Genomic DNA, 13,449 nt, shown 5'->3' on the forward strand with positions numbered 1-13,449 from the left:
AGGAAGCACCATGTTATTTCTCTGTTTAAATCATGGATTTCAGCAGAGACGGGTGGTGGCAGTTTTCAGGGTGAGGACCTCAGTTTCAGAGTGACAGAAGTGCTGAACGGATGGGTATATGTTCCTATAAACATGTCTTCCATACTCCAGGCTAAAAGTTATTGTTAATGTTGGACAGAGTTAACGAATCAATAAACATATCTTAGAGTTTCTTTCCAACCTTTCTGTCCTGGGCCCTTGAGCTATATCACCCTGCAGCTCACAGCTGGCAGCCCACTGGAGCTCAGCAGGTGTGAGCCTGGTCAGTAACAGGATGGGAGACCTCCTGGGAAAAACTAAGGTTGCTGGTTTAAGAAGTGTTAGTGGGGTCAGTAGGGGGCGCTCTCCCTGCGGTCCGTGTGGGTCCTAATGCCCCAGTATAGTGACGGGCCACTTTACTGTAAAAAGGCGCCGTCCGTCAGATGAAATGTACAACCGAAGTCCTGACTCTCTGTGGTCATTAGAAATCCCAGGGGATTATCCAAGCGTCCTGGCCAAATTTCCCCCTGGCCTTTACCAATCATGGCCTCCTAATAATCCCCATCTCTGAACTGGCTTCATCGCTCTGCTCTCCTCCCCACTGAGAGCTGATGTGTGGGGAGCGTACTGGTGCACTATGGCTGCTGTCGCATCATCCAGGTGGAGCTGCACACTGGTGGTGGTGGAGGGGATCCCCATTACCTGTAAAGTGCTTTGAGTGGAGCATCCAGAAAAGCACTATATAAGTGTGAGCAATATTATTATTATTATCCTGGTGGTTCAGGAGCGGTCAGCAGGAGGTGGATTCTTAGTTGACCAGCCTCTCTTCCTGTACCCACCTTCTCCCCCAGATCATCATGGACTCCAACATCACGAAGCAGGCGATGAACGAGATCGAGACCCGGCACAATGAGATCATCAAGCTGGAGAACAGCATCCGGGAGCTGCACGACATGTTCATGGACATGGCCATGCTGGTGGAGAGCCAGGTGAGGAGTCTGTTTGCTGCACTGGTGGCTGGGCAGCCAGCACCTCCTATTGGTCACGTTTGATAGCCAGTGGCAGGTGTCCCCACCCTGGGTCCTGCAGAGCTGTGATCTTCAATTACTGGATTTTTGTTACCACCTAATATTGAAACTTGGAACTTACTGGATTGCTAAGTTATGCATTAACCTATATATTTTCTGGTGTCTGGTCACTGACTGCGTACAATGACCTATAACCTGCAGGACTGTGGCTCTCTCGGGCCAGGCTGTCAGCCTGCTCTTTGACTTGTTCTTCGAAGGTCACTCCAAGGTTCGGCTGACATCTGTGAAACTCACAACCGCATGCAAGTTACCTGACTGACTTTTTGTTGCTTAGGTGAAATGGTTAGATACTGTACAAAGCCTAGTACTAGCACTAAGTTAGAAAATACATTTTCTAATGCAAATACAATTGCAATTGACAGTGGCATTACCACATCGTAGCCTGATGTGTTCTGTCTGACCCCTTCTGTCAGAGCTGGGATGGGAGGAAAACGCAGGTTCCTGCTCTGAGTGGTGTTGCCAGACCAGTAGGTGGTGTCCTTCCCTCTAGATCAGGTTTTCCAAGCCATTGTCTCTGTATAGTGACTGACTGACACCGTGTGTAGGAGGTGCTGTCCTCCGGCTCAAATGTTAAACTGGGATTCTGACTGTCATTGAAGTTCTCATTTTGCCACTTGTAAGAATAGAGATATTAACCCTGGCGTCTTGCTTGTGTTACGCTGTGGGCTTCCACAGTCTGCTGAAGGTAATATTCTCCCTTAATTCATATGCTGAAGCAGTTTCTCATCTGCTGTGCTGGGGCTGCTGGGCCTGAATTTCTGCTCCACATCATCCAGGAGGGGCGGTACTTCAGTGGTGGATGAAGTGTGTCCCCTCCTATGTGTAGAGCACTTTATATCTTTTGGAATTAAAACAAAACAAATGCAATTAATTATTATTAATTCTTTAATGAGCACTGTAAAATAGATATTGCTCTGAGTCTGTGGTAGAATTAAGGTGTCTAACATTCTAACCTGTTTCTTAGCTCCCTGAATAAGAACACATGAGCTAAGATAATTAGTAGACTAACCTATGACTGCCGTTATGCGGTGTATTTGTGCTGTGCTGTGTCTTTGCCTCTCTCTGCACTAACCCAATACAGGTTGTTTCAGCACCATGCTGCTAACTCGGACCACGCCCTAAACACACAAGGTAACCTGCTTTCTGAACCCCGTATGAGTGCTGGAGTGTTTCCACAAACCTACACTTCCTCTGCATGCTGTCACACTCTTCCTCTGCATGCTGTCACACTCTTCCTCTGCATAGTGACTGTCCATAGTGCTCAGCTGTACACTCTGAAACACAGGCAGCTCAACTACTTGGAACCAAAGCATATTACAGATCTGCTGCGTTTGACGTGTTACAAACACATTGTTTGCTCTGGCATTAGGCAACCCAGCATTTAGATCCATATCCTTTGGAAAACGAATACTTCTTCATAACCTCAGCCACATTGCTGTGCTGGACTCTTTCACTTGGTTTCTTAATTAGTATTCCTAATATTCATAGTTGAATAGTCTAACACTGAAATGCAGAACCAGCTGAACAGTCTTCTGATTCTCTTTTTAACATGTGATACGTGTGTATTTTAAGATTGTGTCTGACAAAGAACACTGTTTGGGTTTATGGTATGTCTTAAGATATGAGAAAATCAGAATTAGAAGACAAAACAAAAACAAGAAAGGAAAACAAAGCAGCATTGTGAAATGGCCAGAGCCATTGCCATATGCGCAGCGACTGCATGCTCTTGAAAGACACCACAAGCCTTAAAGGTGTCCTGGTGAGCAAAACAGATGTACAGCTCTCGTCCCTTGTTAACAGAGTGTCAATTGAAAAGTAAACTTGATCATTTTGGAAGTGTAGCTGGAGAAATATAATAAATATCGTTGGGGACGTTTGGTCTGAATAGTTTAAAGTTATGAGACAGTGAAGTGGTGATAATCTTATTACATTTATTTTAACTTATAAGTTAAATTTAAGTGATAAATAAATCTAAAAGGTCTTAAAGTTGCCTGTGGACGAAATCAAGAAAATTCTTTGATTTCCGGATTTCCTTCCATTCCTGGTACCAGGGTGACTGACGTCCTGAGACGCTGCGGTGTCACATGCCGGGCAGAACCATGACCCCCAGGAAGGCCGCAGTTGAATCGAGGATCTGATGAGCTCCCTGCCCTTCCAGGCTGATGCTGAGCTGCCCCCAGGGGCAGTCCAGTCAGTCTGCCAGGGGCATCTGTAGATCCTGGCCTGACCTGACCTGGCTTTTTAGTGCATTTTAAATAACACACACCTGTTAGATGTGACATTTCACAGATAACTGAAAGTCAGAGAGAACTCTATCAGAAACCATGTGTGAGGTGTGTAGTTCTGTTCTAATGCACATGCAATGGCCACTTCTAAACACCCATTCATAGTAATAACAGAGGGTGACCAGAGCTGTACTCAGACTCTAAAACTCCTGCAAAACTGCTTGGATTCGGCGCACCAGCACCTTGAGTGTGTTCTCTTTGGTGCTCTCCAGATCCTGTACACATCGCTATAAGTTCCCAAACAGGCATCAGTCACCCCCCAGAAGCCCTCCAGGCAATGCTCTTTGATATTGTGATGTCGGGCAACTATAAGACCTTTAGACAGACTGGTGCTGCAGGAACGGGCTCCTTCTCAGAGAGGGTTCTGCTCTTGGCCTGCAGGGGGAGCTGGCGGACAACATCGAGCAGAACGTGCTGGCCGCTGCGGACTTCGTGGAGCGGGCCAGAGAGGAGACCCAGCGGGCCGGCCGCACCAAGGGCCGGGGCCAGCGGGTGAGTGGCCACGTGGCCCGTCCCCAAACCGTCTCTCAACACCCCTCTCTGTGTCTCTGTGTCTGTGTGTCTGTGCTGGCGGCAGGGGGAGATGATCGACCGCATCGAGTACAACGTGGAGCACTCGGTGGACTATGTGGAAAGGGCCGTGTCTGACACCAAGAAGGCTGTAAAGTACCAGAGTAAGGCGAGGAGGGTGAGTGGTCAGGGGTCAGGGTGAGGCGGAAGTCTGCAACCAAAGAAGCCTCCCGAGCAGCCACAGCCACAGGCTGGTCCTCAGACGGGCCCGCTGCGCTCTGATTGAGCAGGGTCTGCTTCCATCACCGTCCAGTGTCTTTGCTGAGATGCGTCAGAAGTGTGTTTCATGAAGAGGAGGAGGTGTCCTCTGGGCCCATCCAGCAGCAGAGTGACAGTGGAGAGAAGAGATCAGAACATTATAACAGAGTTCTCTCTGCCTAACAAGACCTGTTCCAACTTCCGGACTTCACCATTCGACATGTACTGTACCCTTCCGAATAAAGACTCCACAGCACAGCTGGACTGGGGGAGTGTTGCGGTTATTACACTCCGGCTTTAAACAATCCCTTTGTGGTCTCTGGGACCCCAAAGTACGAGGTTTCCTGACTGAGTGAGCTGCCATGTATCAGTGACAGAGAAGCAACAGTGTTTAAATCCACACGGTTTGTTTAAAAAACACACTAATACAAACAGGACTAGAATAGATTGAATAGGAGGGAGCGTGTTTTACAATGTTTTACATTAACTCAGTCTTACTCTATAGAGTCCACACTAGTCAACAAATGGTTATCAAAGACAGAGGACTTATTTCTTAGAATCAATTCACGTTCGCGCTGTAATAAACACCTCCTGTTTTCCAAAATGAGAAAGAGTAGCTTCTCAGGTGAGAAAACAATCCTATAAGAAAAAAATGAATTTCAAAACAACGCACTCGTCTACACCTGCACAGAGCTAAGCGGACCTGCTGCATCAAGACTTCAGCTTCGTCTGTTAAGAACAATTAGTGTGTATGAGAAACTGAAAAAAGGTCTGCCTGCTCTCAGGTCTGCACAGGCCAAGAAATCTCTCTACTTGCTCTGCATCCTAATGCAATCAGCTCAGCAACCCTCTGAGACAGACTCACCCTGTCTGCCCAGACACTCGCCAGTTACCATACAGTCAGGGCTCTTGCATGAGCATTGCGTGAGCAGACGAGCAGAAAGAAAGACGGCACACCATGACACGTACACACACTTAAGGCTTAAGGTCATCTAGGAGGCAAGATGGAGTCTGTGGATGGGCCACCCTTGAGTCTACTGCTGGTCCCTTACAGTGGTTAAATGGTGCTGTTTCTGCTAAGGAGGCTCCTGGTGGTTGCAGACCTCTGCCGTCTCTGTGAGTCGGCTTTGCTAGTGCATGCGGCATGCCATTCTGAGATGTTGTCAAGCTCGTCAGATCCTTGTGCCTCCTGAACCCACAGAACGTCCACAGACCTCTCTGTAGACCCCGGTCTACTTCTGGAGACTTCCCCAAAGGTCCCAAAGTCCTGGTCCCCCGTAAATCATCGATTTAGAGGCGTAGATCTGTTTCATTTTCACATCAAGCAGATGACAGAGCTGACCAGAGCTGAGCGCTCCTGGCTTATCTGAGCAACTCCTTTGCAAAAGTGTAAGGCAAAGCTTACCCTAGATTGGATTGCCTCGGAGATGGATGATTGAAGGGTGACATTTAAAACCTGCTGGAACCCAGATTTCCAGGACCGGGATTAAATGTTTACACTCTTGAGTCAGTGTCCTCAAAACCCAGCATTCTGTTTGATCGCTTGGCCCTGTAGTTATGCTTTGCGCCTGTCTCTAGATTGCTCCAGTGTGCGTACGCGAAGTTTGTGTCCCGTCCGGGATGCCACCCTGCCTTGCGCCCTGATCTTTCCGGAGAGCGGAGAGTCTCCAGGTTGCCGTGACCCTCACGTGGGAGAGGGAGAGATGATGCCTTTGTCGGTGCGGGCAGGAGATGTGCTCTCCGTGTGGTTCAAGCAGCCTCAGCTACATGATCAGCTGTGCTTCATGTTTGCTATTAGACACAGTGGTACCACAAGCACTCTCACCACTACAGCTAGTTTATGACTGAGCCCCACCCCCACCTTTCCTGTATCTCTGGCATTGTCTGGATGCACAGTCACACACCCTGCAGCGCTGCCCTCACAGTGGCGCCTGTGGCCTCACAGCCACTTGCAGACTGCACTCCTTGGGGCTGGACAGCGACTATACCTGGCCATCTCCACACCATAGCACCTTCCACAGTAGCTCTCTCTGAAATCTCCTTCGTTACGAGCTCCGAACAGTCTGTAAAAAACAGCGTGGTGTTTGGAGATGACTTCATCTGGCTTGTGGGCCCTATGAATAATTGAAAGCGGCAGCCTGTGTGCGTCTCTCTCTCCCGCCTGGGTTAGCTGGGGCTCCTGTTGGGAGAGCTGAATCAATGCCTCCACCTTGTGGTGCACACGAGTACTGCATCCAAATAGAGGAAGAAGTATTGAGGATTTATGTTGAGGATTTAGGATTATTAATTGCTAATTAACCATGAAACAGTGGGAGGCTACTATCTCTACTTTTACAATACAAATCAGAACTGAACAAGGTCAGGAAAATCTTTTAGATAAAGGTGTGCACTTTCCTAACGAGCACAGGAACACAAGTTTCAAACTGCTACTAGGGCGCTACCTAAATTAAAGTAAAAAATGGAAAAAGTTAAGTTGCAGACAAAGTACTTATCTTTATGAAACAGTAGTATACTGTTTAATAACTGTGAGGTCATTTAGAAAAATACAATTGTACTTAGATTATGATGAAATCATAAACCAATGTAGTACTATTGGGCATATCCTGAAGTACTCTACTAGAGCTTTTGTTTCCTCTAACACCGTCGTACTCAGACTACGCGGAGCTCCCCCAGGTGGTGCGTCTGATGACCCTGGAAATTTGTGTGCACTGAAAATTGGGACAGGATTTCATATTTTCTATTTTAATAAAATGAGTTTTATGTGTCAAATACGCAGCCTACATACTACAATCCAGCGCGCACTAATACTTGAGAGGACACAAGAGCTACAACGTCATTCTATACCATTGTATAGGAGTGCGTACTACGAACGTAAGCGGCCAATTGTATTTTTTTAAAAGTTCTCGAGCAAATAGGGAGGCAGGAGAATGGGCGTGATTTTGGAACACTGGAAATCTTGTGAGCACAGTAAAGCGTGATAGATAAAAGAAAAATATGTAAGGACTGTTCTAGGTTAATTTGAGAAAAATACAGTATGCCGAGCGTCTCTGTTTCGCTGCCATGCGCATGAAATAAAAACGTTTTAAGTTCTGAGACGGACTCCTGAAACGGAAACGTGGGAAATGCAAACTTGCGGGTTGCTAAAGCAGGTAAGCCCCGCACTGTGAAGAACTGTTTGTTTACCTGACACGTATTATGTGTGGAGAAAAAGCTGCTAAACCGCTCGACCTGCTGCCCCCTTCGAAAGACAGTCACTCGCAGAACTAGTGATATGATGTCAAAAGTACGCTGATAGAGCTGTTGAAGATGAGCGGGCGTGTTTCAGTGCAATTAGATGAGTCTGTCGATGCTTTGATTTGGCCAATTTGCTCGTGTACGTTAGATACGAGTTTGAGGATATGTCCCGTGAGGACTTTCCGTTCTGTAAGCCGCTACTTATAGGAACTACAGGAGCGCACACATTTCAGCTGCTGAGGGAGTTTATCGAAGAGAGTGGCATCGACTGGATACAAGGCGTGCTGGAGCGGTGACAAGGTGACAAGCCGACACAGCGGTGTAGCTGCACGAATGCGAGACGTTGCTCCAGAAATGAACTGCAGTATCCACCGCGAGGCCTTGGCCGTCAAGAAAATGTCTGATTTAAACGACGCTTTAAAATCTGTTAGACTCTGTAGTGAATTGTATCGAGGCCCGACCAATGAATTCACATCTGCTTTGCTCGACTGAACAGGCTCACCCCTCTCACTGAAATGGTGCGTTTTTATTGTTCATTTTTAATTGTTGTTGTTCCTGTTGTCATTCTGTAAAGTGCTTTGAGAAGCCACCTTTAAAGGCGCTATATCAAGTAATATATTTTTATTATGTGATATTTATTATGTGAGTATGCGCGCTCATGTTGGTCATTGAGATTTTCTGGGGTTTCTATGAGAAGAGGACTTGTACTGTAGGTGGTACTTGGATGCTTTGGTTTGATCAGGGGTGGTACTTGGTCCAAAAAGTTTGAGAACCACTGCTATAACAGAAGAACACGTAGCTGAGATGTTTCTACAATCTGTGATCCCTTAAATTGAGTTTATACAGTTATTAATTAAATTTTAGTATATTGTTTAGAACTAGATGTTATAAGATAGTATAAAGGTGAAAGATGATATAAAAGCCCTGAATATATCAGCAGTACAGAGATACAGATACAAATTGAATATCAGGTAAAATGACCAGGCTGTGCTACCCATCCCAGCAGCTGATGATAGAAACGCGATAGGAGCACAAACTCCTGAGACTCTGTAACATGCCCAGGTTGTGAGCAGCTCTGGTGCACTGCTGGAAACTCTGTCTGGCTCTAAACTGTGGATATCTGGTGCCTAATCTGAAGTTCAGTAGTTCATTCAGATTCTAAGAATGATTATAGAGGGATGTAAAGGGACAGGGTGTTTTGGCATGAACTTGTCTGATAGTTCATGGTTGAATCTTTGCCTGAAAGGAGCTTCACAGAGACAGGTGTTGTTACTCTGAAGTCACGTGAACCAATATTTTTACACAGTGTACACTTAGGTAATTGTTTGATTCATTAGGGTAATTTTAGCAGCTAAATTAATTCCGGTTTGCTTCAGCAATGTGTTTGAATAGTTGTTAGATCATGACGTTTTGAATTTTGTTCTAACATATCAGTTGTCTGTTTACTTATTTTTCTTTTGTTTTTTGCTTTGAATGTGTGGAGAAAGTTGTCTGTATAAAAATATTAATGGCTAATTCAAGTGAATGGCTTGTCAAGCCTGCAAGCTTTAAAGTGATAAATTTGAAATCTGTGCAAGGATCTGAATACTCTTAACAAGGCACTCTATACAGAGGTCCTATCTCTCCTCTTGTATTGATCCTATATATAAGTCTGGTCTCATAACGCACAAATATTCGACTTTTATCCCCATAAATGCAGATAAAACAAATACTTATTTGTATCAGTTTCTTACTTGGTGGTTTAAAATAGCACAGTTGTTCTTCAGTTCTGTGCCACACTTGACAAACTATCTTCAAACCGTACATTGTACCAAATTTTAATTCATCGTTTTGTCTTTTAGTTGGTTTGTTTTGGAAACTGGGCAAAATACCCTATTTATCAGAAAAGCTGTTTTGTCACCGTGTTAGGTCAATTAAATGCCCGCCAACTAATATGTAAGTGTCACTGGGTGACTGGTGTGCGATTGTTCAGGCTGGTTTGATCTGTGGCAGTGGCAGTGTACAGTAGCTGCAGGGGACGTTGGGAGTCAAGTCATTCTGACGGCCAAACTACCAGAACACCAACAAGATCAAATGTTTTTACTTCATCTTAAAGGTGACATGGGCGGATTCCCAAAACCAGACCATTAACCTCTCCTGCTCTTGAAGTAACCTTCCTGCAGTCTTGTGTACTGAACACCATGATTTTATTTTCAGTATGACCAGCAAGCCCTGTTTTCCAGCTGATTAATTATACTTTTGTTTTTTGAGTAAGGGGTAGCCCAGAAAGCCACATTCTTTTTGACTCTCCAAAAGGAGAACATTTTTTAAAAATGCTTTGGCAGTTATAATATCCCAGACCTCGGTCATGATCCTCAGTCAAGTCAGTCATGATCCGGGTTCTTCAGCTGTGGAGCAGGGAGTTCAGTACCAGGTCCAGATTCGGTTGAGATCCAGGTCTTTTCTGGTGGGCTTGAGAATGGACACTACAAACTGAGCTTGCTTGATGCACGAGGTGAATCTGAGACAACGGAGATACCAGTTGGAGCTGGCCAAGGCTGCTCCTGTCAGAGGTCTGTTTGCAGCTGAAGGAAAATGAGAATTAAGTGTTCGCTAGGTACATGACACAAACACGTGTAACTGACCGTCAATGTGTACTTCTGTTTTGTTTCCAATCCAGTTGAATCCAGTTGATAGCATGTGGCATTTTACAATGATTAAAGATTTTGATCTATTTTCTGTTGTGCGTTGTTTTCAGAACTGCAACCAAACCGATAAATGAGGTACCACATTTGAAGGTAGTTTATTAAGTTTGTACTGTCAACACAAGACTAAAGCAAATAAGTTGGAAAGTAAACGTCTCTCCCTTTAGCTTCTACAGAATCCCACTGTCATAACATTGGTGATAGGGAAAGCTTGAAGACGAAAGATGGCAGAGAAAACAGCATTGGTGCAGCATCTGATCTTTCATGACACCAGTATCCCTGAGTTCAGCCTGCACTCCCAGTAAGAACCTTTACTGGGTAGGTCATTCTGGAAACCCATCTCCTTGACCCTTTACTCTTTTACTAGATTTCACTAGTGACAACGCTGCCAAGAACTGAATGCGTTGTGAGAGTTTGGAGTACTTGGTGAGGCAGGTATGGCCTGTCCTGCTTGGTTAAGAGGCAGCCCCCAGGCCACAGAACGAGGAGGCTCGAACCCCAGCCAGAAAGAGCCATGGGGCAGCTGTGAGGTGGAGATGGTGCTGGAGAGGAACTGAAGGGAGGTGTTTGAGTTCCGTACGTGTAGCTAATTTCTTAAAGACGGTGATCAGGTACAGCTGGGTGAGGCCTGTTGAACTTCAGTGAATAACGTCCGTTCACAGTTTTAGGCTGCTAGTTCTCCTGTTCCTGTGCCAAACGAAGAAGCGTGTTTGTGACTGGAGCTCTGCCCTTGTCTCCTCAGCTGGGAGTCACTCTTTCCCTTGTGTTTTTCCTCTTGCAGAAAGGGCTCTTGATAGGCGTGTGCCTGGCGCTCGTTCTCGCTGTTCTCATCCTAGCCTTGGCCATTGGGCTCAGTTAGCGGCCAGAGGGGTCAGCCAGCTTCTGAGAGGCCCCCCCACACCCCACAGATACAGTCAGGGATCCCAGACGGGACGGATATCATCCTCTCCTCCTTCTCTCAGGAGCTCTGCCTGGTGTTCACCCTGCGCTGGGGGGTTCAGTGGTTCAGAGATTGGACTCGTTGCCAGGAGGTTGCCAGTTCAAGTCCTGCCTCCTTCACTGCTGATGAACCACTGTGTCACCAGAAGCTTCCTCACCATGTAGCCTCTGAAAACCTAACAGTCCTCGTTAGCAGCGGCAGCAGTGGTGGTAGAAGGAAGAAAGTGTAAAAGAAAGAGGAGGCCATTCAGCCTGTCTGGCCTGTTTGTCTGTTAGCAGCTAATAGATCCAAGGATCCAATCTGTTGATTTCTCTTGGAGAGGGCCGGGATATCGGAGTCAACAGCGGGATGGCTGGTTAGCTTGTTCCTTACTCCCTCAGCCCTTTGGGCCTGGGCTTTATCTCGGCCCTACATGCACTTCTTAGTTTCCAGATGGGCAACTGTCCGGTTAGTCTGGGATGGTAGAATACTGTGGGTAATTCCCTGCAGTGAAGCCGAAGGAGCTCTTGTCACTTGAAACTTGAAAATGGGCACTGGTGAAAGTAGTCCCAAACACAATGCTATAACATACTGTATGTCTAATTCATGGAGATTTTCTCTGTGTTTCTGTATGAGCTTTAGGTAAGTATAAATTCTACTCATTAAAGGCTAGTTAAGTCATTATTTGCTAAGAAGATGGACAAGGTATAATAACATTGCCTTTACTGGAATTTCCATTGAAAAATGTAGAGGTTATTATCCTTACTGTACTTTTCATTGAGTATTAAAAGACCAGAGCTTGCATTTTATTAATCTGCTCTGCTGAAGGTTATATTTTCAACAGAAAGCATTAATAGTGCCTCAGAAGGCAGTGGCATAAAATTGGTCCTGCAGAAGGTCTTTAATGCCCTTGATATCTGTATAAACCTCAGTGGGTGGTGGGGCTGTTGTCATTAAACTCACAGTCGCAGAGCTGGAACTTCGGGGCCAGTGCTGTAGATCAGATGCCGTTGAGAACTGCTGTGTGCCAGCTGGGTTATGTAATGCTTCTCCACATGGTTCCACAGCAGAAAGAAGCAGCGTTAATGTAGGAGTGTCACACTACAGTACATTTCACTCTGCCTTGCTTTGATGTGCTGCTGCTTCTAAATCGTAGGAAAGTGCATGTGAGCATGTGCATGTTCTGTATCCTTCTGTGAAGGGGCGATTACTGTGCTTTTTTTGGAAATGCTGTTGTTTTGTTGCTCTTGTTTGAAAGGTGAATGTGATTTAAAAGTGCTTTGTATTCAAATCAGATCCTAGCACTGTTGCTGATAATAGGCTTGTAACCATGGGGGTGCCCGTGTCCAGTGGTGTTGGCTCTGCCATGCTGTCTGGTCTGTATGCAGAGAAGCACTTCTGTAGCCATACTGCAGTTTTTATTCTTCATTCTTCACTGCCAAGAGACTCCGTACACCTGCAGACAGCAGTCTGTCTAAGGCCACAGCCATTGGAGTTTGGGTTGAAACAGCTTCGGGAGGGAACATCAGGCAGGAGCCCAGACCAGCTGTGACAAGGACATGCAGAATTGCTAGTGTATAGGCTGCCCTGGTGGTATGTAATACAGATTCAGGGCTCATGATAATTATCCAGCCTTTCCTTCAGGCAAGGTGACATCCGATAGTGTTATTACAGCTGTGTTATCACAGAAGGGGCTGCACAGGAGGCCCTGCTGTAGCTCTCAAGAGTATGAGAAAGGACAGCGTAATTATGGGTGAGCTGTCTTTCTGTCCTCACAGACGAGCCGAAGAGGCAGTGTTGCTCGGGTCTGGCCATGTGCGGTACGCAAGAAGGGTAGACAGATGCTTCCTGGGACAGGAAGAGTTTCCAAATTCAGCCAGTCATGGAAGGCACTGACTCTGAGTACAGATTGCAAACTGGCGCCGGACTGGCGGATCCCAAGCAAGCTCTCCATTAGAATATGGATCAGTCACCCCACCTAGTGGTTTGTCAGGGCAACAGCAGCTTCAGCAATGAAGAAGTCTAGAAAGAGTCCCCCCAAACAATTGATGTTTTACAATTGGGTGGATATGTTATAAATAATAGTGATTCCAAATGTATAAAAGAACACCACCAACAACAAGGCAGAAGAACCACAGGAGTGAAAACTCAGTGGCAGAGAGAGATATGACCTGAAAACACTAGGAGACATGTTAGCAGAGACCAGTCTGGGTAGCGACTGGGCTTGTATACATTTATTTAATACCCTCTGTCTTCCATGGTTAAAAAGCCTATTGTTTCCAAATATACATCATTTTGAAAAAATGTCCAAGACAAATAAGGGTGATTTTCCCATTCTTTTGCTTGAGCACATAATTTACTCCACATTTTCTAATACCATTAAACTTAATAATTGAAAACAAAATTACATTTGAATGCCACCTCTACATTTTACATATTTTCAGCTTTAAAAC

At 45.7% G+C, this 13,449-nt stretch overlaps 1 protein-coding gene across 2 annotated transcripts in view; it reads left to right on the plus strand.

The window, feature by feature from the left end:
- stx1a (syntaxin 1A (brain)) overlaps positions 1-13,449 on the plus strand; it is a 104,918-nt gene that overhangs the window by 83,482 nt on the left and 7,987 nt on the right. Inside the window, exons 9-11 of one of the 2 annotated variants that reach the window (XM_088615840.1) lie at positions 870-1,007; positions 3,773-3,883; positions 3,969-4,079. In XM_088615840.1, coding sequence (XP_088471966.1) covers positions 870-1,007; positions 3,773-3,883; positions 3,969-4,079 — 360 coding nt within the window. The remainder of the gene's footprint in view (positions 1-869; positions 1,008-3,772; positions 3,884-3,968; positions 4,080-13,449) is intronic. The other variant, XM_088615839.1, reaches the window with a different exon arrangement.

Source organism: Lepisosteus platostomus, chromosome 22 (genome assembly GCF_059453375.1).
Source record: "Lepisosteus platostomus isolate fLepPlt1 chromosome 22, fLepPlt1.hap1, whole genome shotgun sequence".
Taxonomy (NCBI): domain Eukaryota; kingdom Metazoa; phylum Chordata; class Actinopteri; order Semionotiformes; family Lepisosteidae; genus Lepisosteus; species Lepisosteus platostomus.